The sequence below is a fragment of the Dendrobates tinctorius genome, unplaced genomic scaffold (assembly GCF_039654945.1).
Source record: "Dendrobates tinctorius isolate UK_male_01 unplaced genomic scaffold, ASM3965494v1 ptg000126l, whole genome shotgun sequence".
Lineage (NCBI taxonomy): Eukaryota > Metazoa > Chordata > Amphibia > Anura > Dendrobatidae > Dendrobates > Dendrobates tinctorius.
This window is the reverse complement of record NW_027361794.1, coordinates 29,572,939-29,600,303: the sequence shown is the minus strand read 5'-3', so window position 1 is coordinate 29,600,303 and position 27,365 is coordinate 29,572,939. Positions and strand designations below refer to the sequence as shown.

The following is a 27,365-nucleotide window of genomic DNA, read 5'->3' as shown; positions in this document are numbered from 1 at the left end:
TGCTGTAGATATAGTATATCTTGACTTCAGCAAAGCATTTGACAAAGTCTCTCATACTATCCTTATTGAAAAAATGACTAAGTATGGAATGGACAAGGCAACTGTTAGGTGGATTCATAGCTGGCTTAGTGATCGGACCCAAAGAGTGGTCGTAAATGGCTGCACATCCAGTTGGAAGAATGTCTCAAGTGGGGTACCACAGGGCTCTGTCCTGGGCCCTGTATTGTTCAACATCTTTATCAACGATTTAGATGAAGGAATTGAGGGTAAACTGATTAAATTTGCTGATGACACAAAGCTAGGAGGGATAGCTAATACTAGAGAAGAGAGAGAGAGGATTCAAAAAGATTTAAATAAACTGGAGAAGTGGGCAGTAACTAACAGAATGGTTTTTAACAGGGAGAAATGCAAAGTACTACATCTGGGCAATAAAAATGAAAAAAGCATATATAGAATGGGAGGAATAGGGCTAAGTGACAGCACATGTGAAAAAGACTTGGGTATACTAATAGATCACAGACTGAATATGAGTCAACAGTGTGATGCAGCAGCAAAAAAGGCAAATGCAGTTCTAGGATGTATTAACAGAAGCATACAGTCTAGATCACGTGAAGTCATTATTTCCCTCTACTCCTCTTTGGTCAGACCTCATCTGGAATATTGTGTCCAGTTTTGGGCACCACATTTTAAAAAAGACATCAACAAACTGGAGCAAGTTCAGAAAAGAGCGACCAGAATGGTGACCGGTCTGCAAACCCTGTCTTATGAGGAAAGGTTGCAGGATTTGGGAATGTTTAGTTTGCAAAAGAGAAGACTGAGAGGAGACTTAATAGCTGTCTACAAATATCTAAAGGGCTGTCACATTGTAGAAGGATCAACTTTATTCTCATTTGCACAAGGAAAGACTAGAAGCAATGGGATGAAACTGAATGGGAGGAGACACAGATTAGATATTAGAAAAAACTTTTTGACAGTTAGAGTGATCAATGAGTGGAACAGGCTGCCACGAGAAGTGGTGAGTTCTCCTTCAATGGAAGTCTTCAAACAGAGGCTGGACAGACATCTGACTGGGATGATTTAGCGAATCCTGCTTTGAGCAGGGGGTTGGACCAGATGGCCCAGGAGGTCCCTTCCAACTCTACGATTCTATGATTCTAACCTATCTATCCTATTTACAATTCTTTAAACCATCTCCCACATAAGGTGAACTCGCGAAAACCATCCTCTAAAGGGGTGCACCCTTATACGTGAACAAGGAGGGAACTAAGGGTGCTGTCATGGGCTTCCGAAAAATACCGTTACGTAACTTAATACTTTATTCGGACTCCCATGACAGCACCACGAGAGAATTACAGAGATGTAAACTAATTTAGGGAGGGACTACAGCCTGCAGCACCCTTAGCCCGAAGGTGAGATCTAAGGAGGCACCCATGTCTAACCGATAGTGGTTAAAAAAGGTGGAAGGAGATGACCAGGTGGCCGCCTTACATATCTGGTCAATTGATACTCCCGATCTCTCTGCCCAGGATGATGCCATGGCACGAGTGGAATGCGCCCTCAGGTTCTGTGGAACCGGACCGCCACCTGCTGTGTAGGCAAGAGAGAGAGCCTCCCTAATCCACCTTGCTAACGTGCACTTTGACACTCTATACCCTTTCCTGGGACCTTGGAAGGATAAAAATAATGCGTTCTCCTTCCTCCAAGGATCTGTGGCTGCTAAATATTTAAGTAGGCATCTCTTAACATCTAGAGCCTGAAGTTTTTGTTCTTTAGGATTGGTTGGATTAGGGAGGAAGGAAGGCAGAACTATCTCTTGTGTCCTATGAAAATGAGATGCTAACTTGGGAAGGTATGTCGGGTCTGGCCTTAGGATTACTCTATCCTGTAAGAATTCTGTGTAAGGGGGCAATCTGGAAAGTGCCTGTATGTCGATTATTCTACGTGCAGATGTTATTGCTACCAAAAAGGCTGTCTTAAGTGATATCATTTTTAGTGAAGCAGAATCCAGAGGTTCAAACGGTTTCTCTGTCAAGACTAAATTTAAGTCCCAAGGCATACACCTATCTTTGAGTATGGGTCTCGATCTGGTAACTGCCTTAATGAATCTCGCTACCCAATGGTTACCGGCAATGTCGCATGCAAATAGGGCCCCTAAAGCTGAAACTTGTACTTTCAATGTACTAGTGAAAAGGCCCAACTCGAGACCCCTCTGGAGGAATTCTAGAATCTGTTTTACGGGTATTCCATCCCTGATATTAAACTCACAGGTGAACAGGAATCGCCTCCAGGTTCTAGCATATATACCTGTGGTGGGTTGTTTCCTACTTTTTAGGAGTGTATCGATTACATTTTTTGAGAACCCTCTATCCCTCAATAGTGTCCTCTCAAACACCATGCCGTCAAACGGAGTCCCGCTACTTGTGGGTGGTTGACTGGCCCCTGGTAGAGGAGATCTGGAAGGTTCGGCAGTACTCAAGGATCGCTTACTGACATGGTCCTCAACCATGCAAACCAGGTCCTTCTGGGCCAGAAGGGGGCAATCAATATGACTCTTGCCCTGTCTTCCCTGATCTTCCTCACTACCAGAGGTAGAAGATTCAAAGGCGGAAACGCATAAGCAAGCGAGAAGTCCCATTTTATTAGGAGGGCGTCCACGGCCAGTGGATTTTCCCTGGGATTTAGGGAACAAAGTTTTTCCTTCCTGTTTTCCTTGGTGGCAAAGAGGTCCACCTCCGGTTGACCCCATTTGCGGACAATCTGGTTGTAGATGTCTGAGTTTAAGGCCCATTCTCCCTGCCTTAGGGCCCTGCAGCTTAGAAAGTCTGCCTTCATGCTTTCTTTTCCGCTGATGTGGAGCGCGGTTAAAGATAGAAAATTTTTCTCTGCTATCTGAAGGAGACGTTCCGTTATCCGCATCAGGGCGTTGGAGCGGGTTCCACCTTGGTGGTTGACATAGGCTACCGCTACCTGGTTGTCCGAGAGTACCCTCACATGATGGCCCTGTAGATACATAATGAGTTTTTTAATGGCCAATTCAATCGCCAGCAGCTCCCTCTGGTTAGATTAGATCTCAGCATCAGAGTCCCACTGTCCCTGTACCACTATGTCCCCCATATGGGCCCCCCAACCCCAAGGACTAGCGTCTGTGGTTATTACGCGGGTTATCTGTATCACCCAGGGCACCCCCGAGGCTAAATTTCCGACATCGAGCCACCACCTAAGAGATGTAATAGTTAGAATCATAGAATCGTAGAGTTGGAAGGGACCTCCTGGGCCATCTGGTCCAACCCCCTGCTCAAAGCAGGATTCGCTAAATCATCCCAGTCAGATGTCTGTCCAGCCTCTGTTTGAAGACTTCCATTGAAGGAGAACTCACCACTTCTCGTGGCAGCCTGTTCCACTCATTGATCACTCTAACTGTCAAAAAGTTTTTTCTAATATCTAATCTGTGTCTCCTCCCATTCAGTTTCATCCCATTGCTTCTAGTCTTTCCTTGTGCAAATGAGAATAAAGTTGATCCTTCTACAATGTGACAGCCCTTTAGATATTTGTAGACAGCTATTAAGTCTCCTCTCAGTCTTCTCTTTTGCAAACTAAACATTCCCAAATCCTGCAACCTTTCCTCATAAGACAGGGTTTGCAGACCGGTCACCATTCTGGTCGCTCTTTTCTGAACTTGCTCCAGTTTGTTGATGTCTTTTTTAAAATGTGGTGCCCAAAACTGGACACAATATTCCAGATGAGGTCTGACCAAAGAGGAGTAGAGGGAAATAATGACTTCACGTGATCTAGACTGTATGCTTCTGTTAATACATCCTAGAATTGCATTTGCCTTTTTTGCTGCTGCATCACACTGTTGACTCATATTCAGTCTGTGATCTATTAGTATACCCAAGTCTTTTTCACATGTGCTGTCACTTAGCCCTATTCCTCCCATTCTATATATGCTTTTTTCATTTTTATTGCCCAGATGTAGTACTTTGCATTTCTCCCTGTTAAAAACCATTCTGTTAGTTGCTGCCCACTTCTCCAGTTTATTTAAATCTTTTTGAATCCTCTCTCTCTCTTCTCTAGTATTAGCTATCCCTCCTAGCTTTGTGTCATCAGCAAATTTAATCAGTTTACCCTCAATTCCTTCATCTAAATCGTTGATAAAGATGTTGAACAATACAGGGCCCAGGACAGAGCCCTGTGGTACCCCACTTGACACATTCTTCCAACTGGATGTGCAGCCATTTACGACCACTCTTTGGGTCCGATCACTAAGCCAGTTATGAATCCACCTAACAGTTGCCTTGTCCATTCCATACTTAGTCATTTTTTCAATAAGGATTGTATGAGAGACTTTGTCAAATGCTTTGTTGAAGTCAAGATATACTATATCTACAGCATTTCCTATAGTTGAGGGGCTTAGCAATACCTGACCCTGCAAGAAGCCCTCTAAGGTTCTGCTATTAACCAGGACGTCATTCTGAAGGGCCCTAGTGTGGAATTGTGCCCACTTGACCGCTGGGATACATGAGGTTAGGGGGTCATGGAGGGTCTATCGATTGCCCGAAGAACCTGCTGCTCTAATTTATCTACGGGTAACAGACACTGCTGAGTTTCTGAATTTAACAGCAAGCCTAGAAACTTCTGGACCTTTAAGGGCTGAAATCGGGACTTCTCGTAATTTATTATCCATCCGAGGTTCTCTAATCTGGACTTAGCTTTTTTTATCTGAGATAGACAATGGTCCACTGAATTTCCCACAATCAAAAAATCATCCAAGTATGGGATAATTAAGAGGTCAACTTCCCGTAAATGAGCCATAACTTCGGCCACTATTTTTGTAAATACCCGGGGAGCTGCTGAGAGACCAAAGGGAAGGGCTCTATATTGATAATGACGGATTATACCGTCTATTGATACCGCCACTCTCAGGAACTGCTGGAAATCTGCGTGGATGGGCACATGATAGTATGCGTCTTTTAAGTCCACTACCACCATAAACCACCCTTCAAACAGCATCTTTATTGTAGAACTAATGGATTACATTTTAAAGGTGCGTTTAACCAAAAATTCTTTAAGGAAACGCAAATAATCGTTGTGAATGTTTTATCCGGCTCTTGGATTAGGAAGTAAGGGAGAGTAGAATCCTCTTCCTCTCTCAGACTCTGGAACCTCTATCAGAACGTTAAGGGTGTTGGTTTAAAGGTATCCCGTGGGACTTGAGTGAACTCCAACCTGAGTCCGGTGGATATCACATTCCGCACCCAGTCACTATTAGTGACCTGTAGCCATGCTGGGAGGAAGGATGACAGTCTACCCCCCACGGGAATTGCTAGTCATTGGTTCTGTCTTTTTCGCTCTCTCGACGAGCGTCTGAACATGAAGCCCGTACCTCTTCTCCTTCTATCCTCCCATCTGGGACGGTCTCTATTAGGTGAAGGGTTACGCCTTCTCCCTTGACCGAATCTCCTTCTATTAAACGGACGTCGGTAAGATGGGGACAAAAGATTTGGGAATTTCTTTTTATCATCCCCGGCCTTCTCCAGTAGTTCGTCCAGGACTGCTCTGAATAAATATTCCCCCTCACACGGGATAGTAGAGTTTCGCCCTGGACTGAATATCTCCCGGCCAGTACTTCAGCCACAGGGCTCTCCGAGCCGCATTAGAGAGTCCTGCTGCCCTGGCGGCCATTCTGACTGCATCAGCCGAGGCATCTGCTAGGAAGGCTGCGCCATCCTGGATTATTGGTAGGGCCCCAAGGATTTCCTGTCTAGATGTTCCTTGTTTTAACTGCGACTCTAACTGGTCCAACCAGACCATCATGGACCTGGCCGTGCAAGTCGATGCTACTGCTGGTCTTAAGGAACCGGCTGCCATTTCCCAGGTATTTTTAAGGAAGGTATCTGCCTTCCTGTCTAGAGGATCTTTAAGGGACCCCATGTCATCAAAGGGTAGCGAGGATCTTTTTGATGCTTTCACAATAGCTGCATCTAATTTGGGGGCCTTGTCCCAAGTATTCATTGCTGAATCGTCAAAGGGATATCTAAGCTTGAGGGCTGGTGGTAGCGACCCTCTTTTATCTGGCTTTTTCCACTCTCTGCGGATGAGATCCTGGATCTTTTCGTTTAGTGGGAAGACCCTACGCTTCCTCTGCTCCAGCCCCCCCAAACATCACATCCTGCATGGATAATTGAGGCTTCGGCTCCTCCACCTCCATTGTTCCTCTGACCGCTTTTACCAATTTGTCTACTCGGTCGAGCGGCAGGCAAAACCGACCAGAGTCCTCTTCTTCTGAGGACGAGGGAAATGAAATATGGGAGCCCTTACTTCTCCTCCACTCTGTCGAGGAATCCGACTCCACCAGGTCCTCACCCCTTACACTCTCTGGTTGGGACAGGGATTTTAGGGTTTCCTTCATCTCTGCCCTTACTATATCCCTTAAACACGCCGCTACTGCGGGCGACTCCTACGCCACTGTCTGCTGGATACAGGGGGGACATAACTTTTTGGGGCATGAATCTGGTAACGGGCATGCACAGAGTGCGCATTCCCTGTGTCTGGTTTTACTCGTAGCTTTCTTCCCCTAGAATAAAACACAGGAGGCCCCGTCACTGAGTGAACATTCACGAAGATCACTTACCAGTGCCACAATCAAGTACCGGAGAATGAGGGGGATTTTTCTCAGTCGCTGCTCCTGACCGCCTAGAGGAGCTTTTATGACTGGACTGGTCACTTCGTCCTGGATGCTCCTTACTGTCACGAGCCTCTTTCTTCTTCTGTTTGACCTGCCTAAGATCATCCAGGGGCGGCAGTGAAGATTGTCGCTGTTGCCGCCGTTGCTGCTGCTCCTGATTGCTCTCCATTACTAGCTTGCAATAATGTGGCCAAGGCAAGGCACCCATCTAGGGTCCTGCCTATATACCCCTCCCCAGCTGGCGCCGCTTTGGGCAGGGGAACCGGCGCTTACCGGCGTCCTCCCGATGGGCGCCGCCATCTTGGGTCCCCGCGCCTGCGCAGTGGCGCCGCTGACCCGGAAGCGCCCCGAGGCTCCGCCCCGACGTCACCGCGACTCCGACGTGACCTGAAGTCACGCGGGGCGCTCCACCATGGAGCACTCCCCGGCCCCAGCGCCCTGCAGCTGCGCCGGCCCCCCTCAATCCACCGCGATCGCGCCGCCGGAGCTGGGAGCCCCCGGGGGGCATACTTACCGGCGGCGGCGCACATATGGAGACGGACCTCCTCCGGATGCCGCTCCCTGCTGTATCCACTACCGCCGTGCCACCCATCCTGGGCCACAGTGGCGTCCTCCAGGAGCTCCGCACCAGGCCGAGGTAGGAGACCCCCCTCGCTACCTGTACCGGCCGGCCGGCCTGGGATCTGGTCTGTAGGATCCCGTCCCCTCAGGAACAGGAAACCAACTGATGCGTGGGAGAGGTGCCGCCCTTTTGTATCTGTAGGTTTCCTGTTCCCGAAGGGCGGATCCCCTCTCTCGTGGTGCTGTCATGGGAGTCCGAATAAACTCCCATATAATATTCATCCTTGAATTTATCCTATAAAACTTCCATACAATATTCCATCCTTGAACGCACGCCGCGTGCATCATGTTCTTGTACAATTTGTGAATAATATATATAGGTTCTCCTCGTCGGAGTTATTTTTGAAGGTCAACAAAAAATGATTTTCCTGTAATTCATTTCTCACGCTCTAGGTATAATAATGACTTTTCCCTGTGTGGGATTTTTGATAAAGAGGTTGACAACTAGTTGGACAACCCCTTCTCATTCCTCATGTTTGGTCCTGTTACAATAAAAACACTTACACAAACCTCCCATGCTGGCACCGTCTCAGTGGTGTCGGCACTTGTGTTCTTGGGGCTCTTTTGAGGTTTTTACATCATGTGAGCCCTGTGCCCAATCAGCGCTGACGTCACTGTCCCCACCTTCAGACAAATCAAGCATCATGAGGCCGTCAGAGAGCAGCCGCAGCCCTGGCCTCCTGTTGATGTTCAATACGTGTGAAGGAACAGTGAAAGCTGCTGCTGATTGGGTGCAGGGCTCGTGTGATGTGACAACCTCACATAAGCCCCGGGACAGTGAGTCTCGACACCGCTGAAGTGGAGCCGGCACGCCAGCGGAGTATGAGTGTTTTTATTTTAATGAGGCCAAACATGAGGAATGAGTCCTTTGAAAAAAAAAAATATATATACCGTATTTTTTGGACTAAAAGATGCACCTAGGTTTTAGAGCAGGAAATTAGGAAAAAAATTAACGCAAAAAGTGTGGTCAATTCTGTACTTAATATCCCCTATCCTGGTATGTATGGTCCCCTCACCCCCATCCTGATACACATGGCCATCTCATCCTTACTTAGTATGCATGGATCACTCATCCCTATCCTGGCAGAAATGATCACCCTCATCCCTATGCTAGTATGCGTGGTCACATCCCTATCCTGGTATACAGTGCCCCATCCTTATCCTGGTATGCAGGGCCCCCATCTCGTCCTATTATGCATGGCCCCATCAGAAAATATTAAAAAAAAAAATATTACACTTACCTACCCAGGGCTCCCTCACAGCATCCTGCTCCGATGCCAGCAATTGTTTTAGGCTATGTGCCCACGCTGCAGAAATGCTGCAAAATTGTCTGCAGCATTTCCACAACTCCCTGCCGTGGGTAAAATGCATGCGGAATTTGCAAGCGTTTTCCGGCAAAACACAAGCATTTTTAGCTTCCATAATGCTAGCGCTTTCCAACCGATTTGAAGCATCGCTTGAAATAGTGATACAGGTTGGTCCCACTTGTCAAGCATAGTGCTTGACAAGTGCGACCAACTTTTTACTATTGATGCTGCCTATGCAGCATCAGTAGTAAAAGATAGAATGTTAAAAATAAAAAAATGTGTATACTTACCCTGTCAGCCCCCAAAGTCCTCCAGGTCCTTAGCGACGCTGCCAGCAACTTCCGTTTACAGAGATGCATTGCGCAAATGACCTCTGATGACGTAGCTGTCACGCAACCGTGACGTCACAAAGCTCATTCGCGCAATGCATCCCTGGGAACGGAAGTTGCTGGCAGCATCGCTGGGGGCCGACAGAGGGTAGATATCCATTTTTTTAATTTTAATTCTATTTTGTACAGAAATATGGTACACAGGGCATGGAGGAAAGTCTCCTCCAGACCCTGGGTACCATCCGCACATGAAGCACTCACTTTACGTATAGTGGGCATAGCCACATGTGTAAAGTGAGCGTTTCAATGCAATCCTATAGCAGCGGAATCGCCGAGATTCCGCAAAATTAATGGACATGGTGCGGATTTTACTGCGATGCGATTCTACAGCGGAAAAATCCACGGCATGGGCACAGCAATTGCGGATTCCCATAGGATTGCATGGGAATGCGTTGTTATAGCGTTATTTGCACAGCTGCCGGAGTGCTCACCGGGACTGTTCATCAGAGATAGCGGTGAGTATTCATTACTCTTCAGTAGCGCGCAGTGTCAGCCACCGGCTTCCTGCTGCTGCTGGCGGTCACGTGTGCCGCTACTTAAGAGAAATGAATATTCATTGGACTCATTCATTCATCAGGAGACTATTTGATATTGAACTATATTCAAGCGGGACTAGATGAAGAAAACCCTAAAATCATGTATCATGTTATCCGAAACAGTCAGAAAACTAGCCCCATATTGGAAGATCCCAGAACTCAAACTATATACTTTGTAAGTTTATAAGTCACTCCAGTGTCAGGAATAGATAGTATGTGACAATACAGTATATACCGCTCAGGGAACACTTACCTTTCAGAGATAATTTCCATATTCATACTAAATAATGGCACAGATCTCCCAGACATTATGATTGCACATATCCCTAGTCTTTATAACGATATTGCACTCATTCCCTGACAGACCGCAGCATGGCCATTAGTTAGAAGCTGCTAATGATCTTTGGAGCAGGTAAGTTTTCCCTGAGTGGTACGTATTGGGCCGTCTGAAGACTGAGTTTAGTCTAGGATAATTTGTCTGCACTACTAATTAACAGCAGTTACATTACCAAACTAGGGAAGTCCCTATAGGAGAAAAACACAAGAATTATACTGTATTTTCACATACTATCTATTCCTGACACTGGAGGGGCTTATATACTTACACAGTATATAGTGTGAGGTCTGGGATCTGCCAATATGGGGCTAGTTTTCTGACTGTTTTGGATAACATGATAAATGATTTTAGTTTTTTTTTTGTCTAGTCTCGTTTGAATATAGGTCAATATTAAATAGTCTCCTGATGAGTCGTCTTTGGTGAGGACGATGAAACCCATAGAAATGAGAGGCTTGGAGAGTGAGTGTGTATACATCACCTCACCCTATGTACTGTACTGAACTGTGGGGTACATGTTTTTTCTATTAGTCACCTATTGACTAACCTTCAGGGGATGAATTATGGGTATAGTTTTATATTTGGAATTAATAAAACTTAGTTTTATCCTTTTGTCAGCAAACATGAGGAATGACAAGAGACAACCCATTTAAGAAGATTCAATTTTGGCTAAAACTATTCCAACAATATGAACATAAAAAAGTCTTCTCCCCTATGTGACATCTCTGATGTTTATTAACAGTTGATTTCCAAGTAAAACATTTCCCACATTAAGAAAATAAAAAAGGTTTCTCCTCTGTGTGACTGCTCTGACGTCTAACAAGAAGCACTTTCTGGTTAAAATATTTCCCACATTAGCAGGAAAAAGGCTTCTCTCCTGTGTGAGTTCCATGGTGATTAACCAATTGTGATTTCTGGTTAAAACATTTCCCACATTCTGAACAGGAAAAAGGCTTCTGTCCTGTGTGGACTCTCTGGTGCTTAACACAATCTGATTTATTGTTAAAACATTTCCCACATTCTGAACAGGAAAAAGGCTTCTCCCCTGTATGAGTTCTATGGTGATCAACCAATTGTGATTTCCGGTTAAAACATTTCCCACATTCTGAACATGAATATGGCTTCTCTGCTGTGTGAATTCTCTGATGTGTAACAAGACTTGAATTCTGAGTAAAACATTTCCCACATTCTAAACATGAAAAAGGCTTCTCTCCTTTGTGAGTTCTTTGGTGTTCATCAAGATTCCTTTTCTGGTTAAAACATTTCCCACATTCTGAACAGGAAAAAGGCTTCTCCCCTGTGTGAGTTCTATGGTGATCAACCAAATGTGATTTCCGGTTAAAACATTTCCCACATTCTGAACATGAATATGGCTTCTCTGCTGTGTGAATTCTCTGATGTGTAACAAGACTTGAATTCTGAGTAAAACATTTCCCACATTCTAAACATGAAAAAGGCTTCTCTCCTTTGTGAGTTCTTTGGTGTTCATCAAGATTCCTTTTCTGGTTAAAACATTTCCCACATTCTGAACAGGAAAAAGGCTTCTCCCCTGTATGAGTTCTATGGTGATCAACCAAATGTGATTTCCGGTTAAAACATTTCCCACATTCTGAACATGAATATGGCTTCTCTGCTGTGTGAATTCTCTGATGTGTAACAAGATTTGAATTCTGAGTAAAACATTTCCCACATTCTAAACATGAAAAAGGCTTCTCTCCTTTGTGAGTTCCTTGGTGTTCATCAAGATTCCTTTTCTGGTTAAAACATTTCCCACATTCTGAACAGGAAAAAGGCTTCTCCCCTGTGTGAGTTCTGTGGTGACTAATAAGAGTCCCTTTGTGGTTAAAACATTTCCCACATTCTGAACAGGAAAAAGGCTTCTCCCCTGTATGAGTTCTATGGTGATCAACCAAATGTGATTTCCGGTTAAAACATTTCCCACATTCTGAACATGAATATGGCTTCTCTGCTGTGTGAATTCTCTGACGTGTAACAAGACTTGAATTCTGAGTAAAACATTTCCCACATTCTAAACATGAAAAAGGCTTCTCTCCTTTGTGAGTTCTTTGGTGTTCATCAAGATTCCTTTTCTGGTTAAAACATTTCCCACATTCTGAACAGGAAAAAGGCTTCTCCCCTGTGTGAGTTCTGTGGTGACTAATAAGAGTCCCTTTGTGGTTAAAACATTTCCCACATTCTGAACAGGAAAAAGGCTTCTCCCCTGTGTGAGTTCTATGGTGACTAATAAGAGTCCCTTTGTGGTTAAAACATTTCCCACATTCTGAACAGGAAAAAGGCTTCTTCCCTGTGTGAGTTCTATGGTGATTAACCAATTGTGATTTCCATTTAAAACATTTCCCACATTCTGAACATGAATATGGCTTCTCTTCTCTGTGAATTCTCTGATGTGCAATAAGAGTTGAATTCTGAGTAAAACATTTCCCACATTCTGAACATGAATGTGGCTTCTCACCTGTGTGAGTTCTATGGTGATCAACCAATTGTGATTTCCGGTTAAAACATTTCCCACATTCTAAACATGAAAAAGGCTTCTCTCCTGTGTGGGTTTTTTGGTGTGCATCAAGATTCCCTTTGTGGTTAAAATATTTCCCACATTCTGAACAGGAAAAAGGCTTCTCCCCTGTGTGAGTTCTATGGTGACTAATAAGATTCCTTTTGTGGTTAAAACATTTCCCACATTCTGAACATGAAAATGGCTTCTTTGCTTTAGGAGCAGTTTGTGTTTTAATGCCTCTTTTGTGACTTTGATTTTCCTTAGTAGTCAGTAATGAATCAGAAGATGGGACCTGTTTCATAGGATCAGATGACAGATCTTTGCTGTGAATGGATGATGATATATCTGGAGTAATGGCATTCACTTCATCTGTCAATAGAAAAACAGATTAGGCAGGTTACAGTTAATACAATAGTTAGGGTTACTGTTAGGCTAAAGTAAGGGTTATTGTTAGGGTTACTGTTAGGCTAAAGTCAGACTAAAGTTAGGGTTACTGTTAGGGTTAAATGGTTAAAATGGTCCGTCAGTATTATAGTGCAGAGGAGGCTTATGCACTTTTATGTTCTGACAGTGAAGAAAGTGCAGTGTCAGATGGCGATGTGGATTTCGAGGGCTTTAGTAGCAGCGACAGTGATAGCTCAGAAATGAGCAGTGATTCTGGTCCATCCTCACACACAAGGACCAGTACAACAAGAAGGACAAATAGCGCCTCTGGAGAAATGTCTCCAACTCAGGGAACAATGCCCAGTACTAGCGCTGTCCCTAGTGCTCTTGAATTGGCGCACACCAATGACAAATTGCACTACAACTTTTGGGGTCCAATTTCTCCTGTTACCCTTTGGAAAAAAAAATGGAGGGCGAAAAGATCATTTTTTGTGGAAAAAACATGACTTTTTATTTTCACGGCTCTACGTAATTAACTTCTAAGAAGCACTTGGAAGCTCAAAATGCCCATCACACATTTCCTTGGGGGGGGGGGTCTAGTTTCCAAAATGGGGTCACCTGTGGGTTTCCACTGTTTAGGCACATCAGGGGCTCTCCAAACACGACATGGCAACCACTAATTATCCCAGCATATTTTACATTCAAAAAGTTAAATGGCGCGCCTTCCCTTCTCAGCCCTGCAGTGTGCCCAAACAGTAGATTTCCCCCACATATGGGGTATCATCGGCATGCTCAGGAGATATTGCAAAACAAAATGTATAATCCATTTTCTCCTGTTACCCTTGCGAAAATAAAAAAAACTAGGTCTAAAGGAAAATTTCTTGTTATAGAAATGTTTATTTTTTCCTTCCACATTCCATTCATTCCTGTGAAGCACCTGAAGGGTTAATAACCTTCTTGAATGTGGTTTTGAGCACCTTGAGGGGTGCAGTTTTTTTTTGAATGGTGACACTTTTGGGTATTTTCTGTCATATTGATCAGGGCTGTGGAGTCGGAGTCGGAGTTAGTTTTGGTTGGAGTCGGAGTCGGTAGAAATGTACCGACTCCAGCTTTAAAAAAAATGTATTAATATTTCATAATTGAACTTTCATATGAATTTTATAAATGTTACTCAAATATATATGTTCTATCAAACTATGAACAACAGTGATAAGCAGTTCTGCTGGAAATAGAGACATTTCTTACTTCTTGTGTGTCACTGTTCTCCACTGCCCTTATCTAATCTTATACTTGGTTAACCTCATGCTGCCCCAACCCCCCTACTTACAATGTATGAAACTGAAAGTGAAAATGTGTTGCAAATTCTTAGTAGTAAAGCTCCTCCTCTAGACTAGATCATACTAGGTGTGCGTCTTCCAAGCATCTCACAGCTGCCTGCTACTCAGAAGAGGAAGACTGTAAGAAGTATTATCCTTTCAACAAACTTTGCATCAGTTAACTGTGAGTACATGAGGAATAATAACAGTATTACTGACCACTATATCAGTTGTACGACCTGGCAATAATTTTGTACAATTGTTTTTAGGAAAAACAATTGTCATTTGGATTGTGAATGCAACATTAAAAACCTGAGAATGTCAAAGAAGCATCACATTAAATCAGCTGTATTTGAACATTTCACCATCACTCAAGATAGAAAACATTATGTCTGTCTGTGTATGACAAATGATCCAGACGAAAACAAATGCTGTGAAGCCAAGATGAGTGCATATTCAGGCAAAGATAAAAATGCTCCTACCAGAGCTTCTAATCTAAAGAGACATTTACAGCGCTTTCATCCAGAAGTACTGAAAGCAGTGGATGAGAAAGACTGCAGCCAAACCAATGAACCAGTGCCCAGCTCTTCCAGCCAAACAAAGGAGCAGAGAACTTTGCAGCCATCAGTTGCAAGATATTTTGTCAGTGACAAAGTTACTGTGACAATGACAGTAGATACATTTAAAAAACAGATCATAGAGCTTGTTGCAAAGGATAGTGTGCCTATTTCATTATTTTCACGACCAGCTTTTATGTGTCTGAATGGGGAAATGGCCCGCAAGCTTGGTGTTTCTCTGGAGAGAGAATTAGAAAATTAGTAATCGAAGAAGCTTTTAAACAAAAGGAAGAACTTAAAAAAACTCTCAAGGGACGCTTTCTGTTTCTTAAAATGGATGCCTGCACACGTCACAGAGTGAACTATTTTGCCATCAATGTCCGATTTGTTTGTGACAAAAATGAAATAGTTACCAAGACATTGGCCTTAAAAGACACCAAAGCTCATCACACCAGTGAGTTTCTCCAGGTCTTGGTGGAAAAGGTTCTGCAAGACTATGAACTTAAAAAAGAGCAAGTTCTTTCTGTCGTAACTGACAATGCTTCAAATATGATAAGTACTATTAAGCTAATGAATGAGAGTAATGATGGTGACCAGCAGCTAGAAGAACATTCTGGGTCCACAGACACAGAAATGTTTGAAATAGAGGAACACAGTATTGTAACTGAGGAGCAAACTGAAGTTGCTTCAGATGAACAGCAACATGATAGTTTAGATGATCTTGTTGAAACTGTGTCAATATGTTCTTTCATTCATCACATGCGGTGTTGTGCATACGCTACAGCTGGCTATAAGAGACAGTCTGCAAGAAGGACATGCTGCTGCACTGATTGGCAAGGTGAGAAAATTGGCTACTGTTGCCAGAACCCCTAAAGTTGACTCAATTTTGAAGAGACGTGCTGGAAAAGGGGCAATTATTGATCAAGCCACACGATGAGGCAGTACTTACTTAATGATTCAGCGCTTGGTTGAACTGAAAACCTTTCTTGTAGACATGGCTAACCCTTAACTGATGCTAAATGAAAGTCAGTGGAATCATGTGACTGAGCTGGAAAAATTGCTAGAGCACCCATTTACAGTGACTAAAAAATTACAAGCAGAGGACTTAACTCCAGGTATTTTCTTAAAGGAGTGGAAGAACCTGATGTTTCGCCTGTCCCAAAGAGGAGGGTTAATTGCAAGTGGCATTGCTACATCAATGAAACGGAGAGAGGAGCTACTATTACAAAATAACATTCTTTTGGCAGCTGTTTATGTAGACCCAATGCATCGGATTCTTCTAGATGATCAACAGCTAAGTAAAGGAAAAGAAGCTCTGTTTGAAATAGCAGTAAGGATGAAAGGGTTGCAGAACAGTCAGGAGGAACAAGAAGAATTTGGTCGTCCTGCCACATCTTCACCCTCATCATCAACTGATGAAGAATTTAATTTTGAAAAATATTTGGATCACAAGGACCGTGCAAAGCGTTCCCGCATAGAAGAAGAGTCATCCCCATCAAGGAACACAGCCAGTACATTTCAGCAGAATTTTTCATGTGCACTAAAAGAAATTGAGAAATTTGACCGTTCATCAAAAATAACAGTGCAACAAGCGATTCCTCTGTATCCTGACATTGTCAGAGATGTTGCCCGAGTGGTTACTGCTTTGCCACCAACACAAGTTAGTGTACAGAGGTTGTTCTCTGCTCTCAAAATAATTAGATCAGATTTGAGGGCATCCATGAAGGAGGATCTGACAGAGGCAATACTTTTTCTGAGGACAAATTTATAGATTTCTTCGTATTAACTGCATAAAAGTGTTTATTGCATATTTACTTACAGTTTAGAAAAGTTTATAAAAGTTATTTGCTATATTCTAATTGTATTCTAATAAATGTAGTTTTTGCTCTAAGTGGTCTGATTACTTATATGATGGTGAGAAACTGAATAAGCACGATGTTTAATATTTTACAACAGTAAATTTGTTGTTATGAATTGGCCATTTATGAAGGAGTCGGAGCCGGAGTCTGATAAAATCCAGGAGTCGGAGTCGCAACTGTGGCTTACCGACTCCACAGCCCTGATATTGACCCCCAAACTCACTTCAAATGTGAGGTGGTTCCTAAAAAAATGGTTTTATAAATTTTGTTGTAAAAATGAGAAATCGCTGGTCAACTTTTAACCCTTACAAAAGAAAATTGTTTCCAAAATTGTGCTGATGGTAGACATGTGGGAAATGTTAATTTATTAACTATTTTGTGCGATATGACTCTCTGATTTAAGAGCATTAAAAAATGTGAACATTGCAAAATTTTCAAAATTTTTGTCAAGTTTCCTTTTTTAACAAGTAAACGCAAGTCATATCAAATAAATGTTACCACTATCATAAAGTACAATATGTCACAAGAAAACAATCTCACAATCACCAGGATTCCTTGAAGCATTTTAGAGTTATGACCTCATAGAGTGACACAGGTCAGAGCTGAAAAAATTGGTCACAAAGGCAAAAACAGGTTCTGGCGTGAAAGGATTAATATTTTGTTGCACAACCTTTTGAGGCAATCACTGCGATCAAACGATTCCTGTAACTGTCAATGAGACTTATGTGGTGCTCTGATTACATGTTCATCTGTATTGGCTTATGACAGGTCGCTGATCCCTCACTGACCTGCCCCCATTATTACATAATGCATATAATAGCATTGATATTATTGGTGATAATGCCTATTATATTGTGGCTATTGTGAGGCATAGAAAAAAATTACATCCAGCAAATTGTCACCGGCGATGGCGGCGCCTGCGTAGTAGCATCTATTAGAGACTACACTCATCACTGTCCCCAATCTCCTCTTTTTCCTGTACGGATTTGGCTGTTCATCACTACAATGACACTCTTAGAAGCACCCTTGACCAAGTAGCTCCCCTCACCCTCAGAACCTCCAAGCACAGAGTGAAACAGCCCTGGCTCACATCGCAAACTCAACTTCTCCAGCGATGCTCTAGGAGTGCTGAACGCCTATGGAGAAAAACCTGCACACCAGAAGACTTCATCCACTTCAAATTTATGTTAAGAACCTATAACGCTGCCCTTCACCTCGCCAAACAGAGCTACTTCACCACCCTGATCTCCTCACTAGCCAACAACCCCAAGAAACTTTTTGACACCTTTCACTCCCTCCTCAGGCCGAAAGCACAAGCCTCTATCACAGACATTTGTGCTGATGACCTGGCCTCCCACTTTACAGAAAAAATAGATAATATCCGTCAGGAAATCTGCACCCAACCACCAAGTGCTGTGATTCCCATGGCTCACTTTCCACATTTGATCCCATCACAGAAGAAGTCTCCAGACTCCTGTCTTCTTCTCGTCCGACTACATGCACGACCGACCCCATTCCCTCTCTCTCCAGTCATCACAACTCACCTAACTACAATCTTTAACCTCTCCTCGGGCATCTTCCCATTCTCCTTCAAACAAGCCATCGTTACTCCATTACTAAAGAAACCCGCTCTCGACTGGGGCGTGGCCTGGCGCGGATGTGAGAGGACGTGAGGCTGAGGAGCTCCACTGTCATTCTGAAGAATAATCCTTAATAGGCCGACATAACAGAGACCCGTGCACACTTACTGCTGTGGTGGGTGCCCGAGGGCCGAGTGGAGACACCGGGAGTGAAGAGTGCGGAGATGGGGAGGAGGAGGCAGAAAGACGTCGGGGAGGACGGCAGTGTGGCTGCACAAGATGGCGCCGGGAGAGTGGAGGAGGCACAGAGACTGACTGAGAACTATGGCAGAAGGTCACAAATTATCCAGAAGCTGCAGCGCTTTGCAAGGGAAGATGAGGGGGGCACCGGAGAAGGTACTGTGCTGGAGGGAGAGAGAATGAGCAACGAAGCTGCAGGAGAGGCTGAAAGCAGGGAGGAGGGGGGAGGGGGAGTCACTGTCTCTGAGTGTGCATCTGAAGAGGAGGATAGTGAAGCTGACGAGGAGGGCCCTGAAGGGGAACCAACTTTAAAAGATGTCTTTCTGGTGGTATTGTTCTGTAAAAAAACACTGACTAAGTTGAGCAGCCGGGTTGATAATATTAAGGAAGAAATTATTGGAATTAAAGAGGCACTAAACAAGGCGGATGCTAGGATGGGTGCTGTGGAAGAGAGAGTGAGCACCACTGAGGACACTGTAAATAAAATGCAGAAAACTCAGAACCAGCACACGCAAAAGATTTCAGAAGTGCACTTAAAACAAGATGATCTAGAAAATAGATCTAGGAGAAACAATCTTAGATTTGTGGGATTCCCGGAAAAAGTAGAGGGTAACGACCCCACTGACTTTACTGAGTAATGGATCCTATCTAAAATTGGCAGAGACACACTCTCCAGTGTGTTTGCGGTAGAGAGAGCACACCGCGTTCCCCTGCGACCCCTCCCTCCGGGTAGTTCCCCCCGTACAATGTTGGCCAGGATACTTAACTGCAGAGATAGAGAGACTATCCTCCGGGAGGCTAGGAAGAAGGAGGACCTCATATTTAATGGACGCCGTATTGAAATACATCCGGACTATTCAGCAGAGGTTCAGAAAATGCGGATGAAATTTGGCGAGGTCAAGAAAGGACTGAGAGTGCTGGGAGTGAAGTACTCTATGTTATATCCCGCCAAACTGAGAGTAGCAGCTTTGGGGTCTGTTCAGTTTTTTCCAACCCCAGAGGAGGCCGTCAAGTGGATGGAAATCAACCACTCCAAACTAAGGGCTGAGAAAGAAGGAAAAGGCTGAAGAAGAAGAATTTTTCGGACATTTTTTCTCTATTTTTGAATCTGTGCCCCGCGACGCCTGGGTACTCAGATCTATTTTTGGGTCGTAGATCCTGGGTTTTTTTTTTTCTTTTATGTTTATTGAATTATCCATGTTAGAAAAAGTTATGTGGCCTATTGGGCATGTTTGTATGTGACGGTGGGAGCGATGTACGCCCAAGTGAAGGAGGTTCAGTGGCTATTCGAGGGCTCACAGTAGCTAGGTGCCAGTTGCACCCTCTCTCGTTGGAGAGAGAGAATCTGTTATACGGGGAAGGAGGGGAGAGGGGGGGCGGGGGGGATCAGGGGGGGATATGTTGTGGGAGAGTTTTCATACTGCAATGTGATAAAGGGACTACAAGAGACCGACTAGAACTGATGTTCATTGGACATAATGAGTGGTGATACAAGAATTCTAAGTTGGAATGTGAGGGGGGTTTCAGATCCAAGTAAAAGAGCGGCAGTCATGGCAGAAATTAGAAAGTACAATCCAGCTATTACGTGTTTACTAGAAACTCACTTGATTAAAGGAAAAGAAAAATGGCTGGAGAAAAAATGGATTACCCGGGCCTATCACTATGTATTCGGCCTACGCGAGGGGAGTCTCTGTACTGATACATTCTCATGCTCACTATGAGGAAATTGAATCTTACGTAGATAGGGATGGGCAGTTTGTTTCCCTGAGATGCCGAATTTCTGGTGTATGTGTGATTATAGTGGCATTTTATATTCCACCCCCATATTCGAAAAAGAAACAAGAGATTTTTGAGTGGACGGGGAGGGGAGGGGAATGTCCGGTGTTAATATTAGGGGACGTTAACAATGTCATGAACGAGTATTGGGATCGTGTGGGAATTAACCCCAGGAAGGATAGGATGACTCCATTCGGGACATATGTTAGTGAGATGGGTATGATAGACTTATGGAGAGTGCGGAATGAGGGGAACAAATGCTTTTCGTGTTATTCGTCCTCGTATCATGCCTTATCGCGCATAGCCTTAGCATTAGGTAACAGGGGCATGGACGGAATAGTTGGGACGGTGGAATATTTACAGAGAGTTATCTCCGACCATAAGGCAATTGAAGTTAGTTTGAGACTGGGAGTGGGAAAAAGGAGGAGAGTAGGGGGGACAATACATCCGGAATGGCTCAAATGTCTTAATATGGAAATTATTAAAAAAGATCTTATTGAATTCTTCCAATTAAATGAAGGTTCTGCTGACTCACTTATAGTGTGGGATACCATGAAAGCATATTTAAGGGGACTATTCATACGAGATATTTCGAGACGTAAGACACAAACGAGACAGGTAAACCAAGAGACTACAGACAGATTGAGCAGGGCAGAGGAGGAAATGATATGTAGGCCCAGTATCGCCACTAAAAAGGCATTAAAAGAAGCACAAGAAGAAGTAAATAAGTTATATTTACAAGGGATAGACAAGAAAAGGGCATTCCAGAGAGCACTGTTCTATGACGAAGGGGAAAAGGTGGGACACTTACTGTCAGTGATATCTGCGGCGCAGAAAGGGTCCACACAGATATATAAAATTGTCAAGGAGGATGGGGTAACTCATAACGCCACCTCTGGGATATTGGAATGTTTCCGGGAATACTATGTAAAATTATATACCTCAGAATTGGGGGTTAGAGAACAAGAAATGGATAGATACTTACAAGAGATAGAGATACCTAAGTTAGATGATACTGATAAACAGAATCTGGAAGAATTATTTACTGTAGAGGAAGTGGAGAAGGCTATTCTGTCATTGGCAAATAATAGGTCACCTGGCTCTGACGGTATCCCGGGAGAAGCATATAAGGAACTAATAGAGGTCGTAGCACCTAAACTTAAGGAGGTATTTGAAGATGCAGCGGAGAGAGGGGCTTTGCCGAGGTCTATGAGGGAGGCCGTAATTGTGGTTATTCCTAAGGAGGGGAAAGATGCCTCATCCGTTGAATCCTATAGACCCATCTCGTTATTGACGTCAGACGTTAAAATATTAGCTAAAATGTTGGCGATAAGAATGTCTGGGGTTGTTCAAAAATTGATACATCCAGACCAATCGGGTTTTTTACAAAATAGATCTACCGCCATTAACCTACGTAGACTCTTTCTTAATGTACAACTCCCGGCAGATAATGTAGGGGAAAGGGTGGTGGCCTCGCTGGATGCACGAAAGGCATTTGATAGGGTAGAGTGGAATTATCTATGGGCAGTATTGAAGTTAATGGGATTCGGACATAGATTTATTTCCTGGATTAAATTATTATACGCGGATCCAAAGGGGTACATTAGGATTAACGGGGAGACCTCGGAGTCGTTTGGGTTGTTCAGAGGAACTCGTCAGGGATGCCCCTTATCGCCGTTGCTATTTGCTACTCTGCAAGGAGTTTGTATGTTCTCCCCGTGTTTGCGTGGGTTTCCTCCCACATTCCAAAGATAGAGAATTTACATTGTGAGCCCCATTGGAGACAGTGATGATAATGTGTGCAAACTGTAAAGCGCTGCGGAATATGTTAGCGCGATATAAAAATAAAGATTATTATTACTGCAATGCTCTATTAATTGGCCTCTCAGTTACTCGACTATCCCCTCTCCAGTCCATCCTCAATGCAGCAGCCAGGGTCATCCATCTGGCTAATCGGTACTCGCCCGCTCTTCGCCAATCCTTACATTGGCTGCCCATTCATTATAGGATCCAATTCAAAGTACTTGTTCTCACCCACAAAGCTCTCCACAGTGCGGCACTCCCCTACATATCCTCCCTAATTTCTGTCTATCGGCCTGACTGTTGCGCTCTGCAAACGACTTTCGACTAGCATCTGCACTAATCAGTACCTCCCACTCCTGACTCCAACACTTCTCCCGCGCTGCGCCAATCTTTTGGAATGCTCTACCCCAAGAAATGACTATCCACAATTTGCATAGTCTCAGGCGTTCCTTTAAAACACATTTGTTCAGAGCGGCCTATCACGTTCACTACTCAAAGTCATTGTATGTGTAAGTGTGCGTGTGTATCCCATTCACTATCTCCATCCATTCCTCACTCCCACAAGATGGTTGGACCATCATTGTAAATACACCATTGTAAATACACACCAGTACTTTGTATCTCCCCCACCTCATTGTAGATTGTAAGCTCTCACCAGCAGGGGTGCCTTATTTTGCTTTAATTATTGTATTGTTAACATTGTTACTTATGACTTGTGTTTTGAAACTGTTAAACTGTAAAGCGCTGAGGAATATGTTGGCGCTATATAAAGATTATTATATAAAAATGGGGGGCAGGTCAGTGAGGGATCAGTGACCTGTCATAAGCCAATACAGATGAATATGTAATCAGAGCACCACATGAAGCCCCGCCCACAGCCCCACCACAGAGCACGAGAATTTCATTAACTGAAAGCTACAAATACAGATTAAACAGTAAACCAGAGTTGCCCTCATTTATGGTGGACCATTGGAGCTACTATGGATCCTGAGCAGAAGATTAGAGAAAATAATATTGCTCCCCATTTCAGGAGAGATTGTGCAGTAATCTGAATTCCTTAGGATCAAAAACAATGTAATGTATGACGTGGAGTGAATCCATGACACCAGGGCTGGAGCCAACACATCTCCTGCAGGCGGGAATAAATGTATATTACAGCCATCGGCCACGCACAGCTTAGAGATCTATCATGGCACAGGTGGAATGTTTGTCCTGTAGATTATCACAATCCTCCCTGAAGTTAGTTGGTTTTAATACAAACTGAAATGTCAGGATAAAGGGAAACTCTGCTGTTATTGGACAGAAATCCACACTTGGCCTCACTGCACATTTACTGGTGTCGCTCATAAAAGGGAAGTTTGGCCAGAAAGACTGGACCTGGTCTTGTAGGGACCATGAGACATTCAGCAGCACAGAAGGGAGAGAAGATTCATCCGATAAGATCTCAGTGATCTAGGAAGCCAGCAGCATCATTACCCTCCGCTTTCTCTTACAGGCCCAGCATAAGATTTTTCTTCAAGTGATTTTCTATCTTGTCAGCACATTCTACGTACGCTGTCATTTGGCTTTATAGTTACAGATCTGGGCAGGTAACGGTCACCGTCTCCTAATGTGAAGGAGAGAATGGCTAATGAAATCAATTATTAACCCTTATACAAGTCAGTTCACATATGGTGTACCAAGATGGCGTCTGTGTCTTCAGACAACACCCTGGAAGGAATCCTTAGAATGCAGAAGCTGAGATACTGGATACCATATATGGAAGTGAAGCTGAAATGGACCTATCATAGACTGACACTGGCTCCTCAGAAGATTGTGCGACACCCATTTCCTGTCTCTCTGTCATAAGAATAAACTTCAGTTGTGTAGAAGCCTTTGCTGAGAAAGGAGTAGACATCTAAATCTGTGTTCGGTGTGACTCTTGAAGCGCACACTCAGCCTATATTGGGTCAGGTACAAGCAATCATATAGATCTCGCTTTAAGGGATCACCTTCACACTAATCCCAGGGGGTAGGATGATCCTCCAGGTTGTAAGTTCTATTGAAAAGGGCTTTCAATGCCCAAAGTCATTTGAACAGTTTTGGGTGAATGTTGTGGTCTAGAGGCAAAATGGTGATCATGGTAATACGACCGGACTACACCACCGATAAAGCAGCCACAGCCGGTGACTGAGAGGAATCTGTGACGTCTCTGCATTCAGTGGTTACTACTCACCTGGGTAGTCATATGTGGGAATCTCCTCTTTACACCACTCATCTTCTCTCACATATGTCTCTGTAGTATTAATATGGGTCAGATCTTCACACTGAAACAAATATTGTAAAAGTCACAGACAGATGGAGAAGTCCCATCTATGATCAGCTCTAATCCTGCCATCTCCACCGTTCTCATTACACAAGTATAAAACATATAATACTGGAGGATAAAACAAGACTGAGCACAAGACCTTCACAGCCGTCTACACATCATAGGGGAGATCTCCTGACACCTTCTCTCCATCTACCTGATGATCCTGAGGAGCACTGGGATCTTCTTGGTTACAGTCCTGTGGAAGAAGAGGACGGGGACATCTCTCTGGTGTTGTTCTCTTACTGGATAGATCTGGAGGAAACACATACAGGGACTGAATTCATTCTCTACATACAGATAATTATAGGCCGTGTGTATTTAGTCCTGTCTATTACCTGGAGATGTGAGGGGCTGGGGAACCTCCATTATGACGTTCTTGTACAGATAGCTGTGTCCTTCTAAATACTCCCACTCCTCCATGGAGAAATAGACAGCGACATCCTGACACCTTACAGGAACCTGACACATACAATGATACCGTCATCCCCCCGATCCCTTCATAGTGTTACTGTATAATGTCCCAGCATTCCCAGCAGTGTCACCTCTCCAGTCAGCAGCTCAATCATCTTGTAGAGGAGTTCTAGGATCTTCTGGTCATTGATGGCCTCATGGATCAGGGGGTGAGGTGGAGGCCCCGTGATTGGGCTCAGGGGTCTTCCCCATCCCTCAGACACAGGGTCCTGACAGCGATCACTAGAGGTCTTCTTCACCACTGTGTAATCCTGGTAATGGAGGGACACATTAATAAATCTCACTACAGACATTTCCAGAGTCCTCACCTCTCCAGTTCTGTCCATCTGTTATTCCCATAGATGAGAATAATGTAATGTGACGTCATCAGAATCTCTCACCTCTCCAGTGAGACGGAAGAGGATCTCTAGGGTGAGGTGTAACATCCTCTCCACCATCTTGTCTCTGTCCATATCCATCCTTGATGGGTAAATCAGGAAAATTCTCTTCTGTAGAAGATCTTCCCTGAGAGGATCCGATATTGTAGAGACCTGAATGAGAAGAAGATGATCCAATGTAACATCATAATAATCCTGTGTAATAATACAATTACTGGAGATAATAAGGGAAACATATGAGGAGATTTATTATCTTACAGGGTTTAGTTTTCTTCCCTGACATCTACTAATAAAACCTATATATTTAGGCCACAGACAACAAGCAGTTTCCTCCTCAGAGTCGGCAGCTGAACACGTTCCTCATAGACTCATCTTCCATAACGCTAATTCTCGTCTCATTACCGACACTGGAATCGGCATTAGCAATACTGCAGGAGATATTCATTACACGCGACATGAGAAATAACTCCTTCATGATGAGGACGACATCTTCATCTTCTACTGCGGCTCTAGAAACAGATTTGGCCAGTCGGTCACTGACTCCATCCCCACCGGCCGTCTATATGAAGGTTTCCCGTCTTCCCCGCACTGGAATCTTCTATCACGTTAGATCTCAGCTCTGAGTCACACACAGAAGTTTGAAGCTTTTAGAAAAGATTTTTTTGTTTCCACAAACACAACGGACAGAAATGATCTGATCCCAAAGTCTCCATGTACAGTGATTTATGGGGTTTATTTCTGGCCTTAGACTTTCCTATATAACAAGAAAAACTCAAGAAAAAGCCGACATTAAAACGTTTCTAATGAAAAATTGGCTCCAATAATTCTTGTAAAAAGAAAAACAAAGCAGAAGACACGTTTTACTATTTTTTAACAAGTGAAACATTTTTTTTTTTTACAAATTAACTCTTTTTGGAACCATAAGGCTGAGTTCACACGTGGCGTTTTTCCGCGTTTCCGCGGCGGTTTTAACCGCGGGATTTTGCCGCAAAAACGCGAAAAATAAGCATCCCATGCATTCCTATGGGATTCCGCAATGCTGTGCTAATGCTGCGGTTTTTACCGCGGCGGAATCGCTTTGCGGTAAAAACCGCAGCATGCTCATTAATTTGCGGAATCGCGGCGATCCCGCACCCATAGGAATGCATTGTTCCGCTTATTTCCCGCATGTGGCTGTGCACACCATGCGGAAAGTAAGCAGAACAATTACGGATGGTACCCATGGTCCGGAGGAGAGGAGACTGTCCTCCGGGCTTTGGGTACCATATCCCTGTAAAAAATAGAATTTAAAATAAAAAATATTGTTATTCTCACCCTCCGACATCCCGCGCAGCCTTCCCGCTTCTCTTCACGCTCTCGTTCCCAGTAGTCCTTTGCGAAAATGCTCGCGATGACGTCCGTTCTCGCGGGATCGCGAAGTCTCGCGGTCATTCGCGCGACGTCATCGCGAATTACCGCGAGACGTCGCGATCCCGCGAGAACTGACGTCATCGCGGGCATTTTCGCAAAGGATTACTGGGAACGGATGCGCGGGACGTCGGAGGGTGAGAATAACACCGTTTTTTATTTTTTTTTTACATTCTATATTTTACTACTGATGCCGCATAGGCAGCCTCAGTAGTAAAAAGTTGGTCACACTCATCAAACACTATGTTTGATGAGTGTGACCAACCTGTCAATCAGTTCTCCAAGCGATGCTACAGATCGCTTGGAAAACGCTAGCTTTTTTCAAGCTAATTACGCTTGCAAACTGCTAGTTTTTCCGCGGGAAAATCGCGGGAATTTAAAATGTGATTTTCCCGCGGACTGGAATTCCGGAATTCTCGCGGTAATTTCCGCGAGAGTTCCGGTACGTGTGCACTTAGCCTAACAGATGTACACCGCAGGGACGGCACAGGAGCGGCTGCAAAAAAAAACCAAGGCAGTTTAAAGGGAAGATGCCATCAAAGCCGGATGTGGCGTTGGCGTGCGTTCCACATGCCGCATTGGCGTGCGTTCCACATGCCGCATGTGGCATTAGCGTGCGTTCCACATGCCGGAAATAAAAGGCTGTGGACCGCGCGTCATCAAGCCAAATCGGTTGCATATTCTACTTCTATGTGGTTCAAGAAACCACAAGTTATTTTGGCTTGCGTTCCACTTACTGGAAACACTAGGTTGTGGAGTGCACGCCTCTGCCTCATGGGACACAATTAGTAGTCTGCCTTCATTTGAGTGTCGCAGATTTTTTCCTTGCGGCTCACGCACCTTTATGGCATCCTGGCG

General features: G+C 44.0%; 1 protein-coding gene across 1 annotated transcript; it reads right to left on the bottom strand.

Moving 5' to 3' along the window:
- Positions 1 to 10,589: 10,589 nt before the first annotated feature.
- Positions 10,590 to 25,016, bottom strand: LOC141047219 (uncharacterized). Its single transcript, XM_073542169.1, has 5 exons — positions 24,795 to 25,016; positions 24,588 to 24,711; positions 24,407 to 24,504; positions 24,118 to 24,208; positions 10,590 to 12,756 (listed from the first exon to the last, which is right to left on the bottom strand). The coding sequence occupies exons 1-5, from the start codon at positions 25,014 to 25,016 to the stop codon at positions 10,727 to 10,729; spliced, it is 2,565 nt and encodes an 854-aa protein (XP_073398270.1). The 3' UTR covers positions 10,590 to 10,726.
- Between the last annotated feature and the right edge of the window lie 2,349 nt (positions 25,017 to 27,365).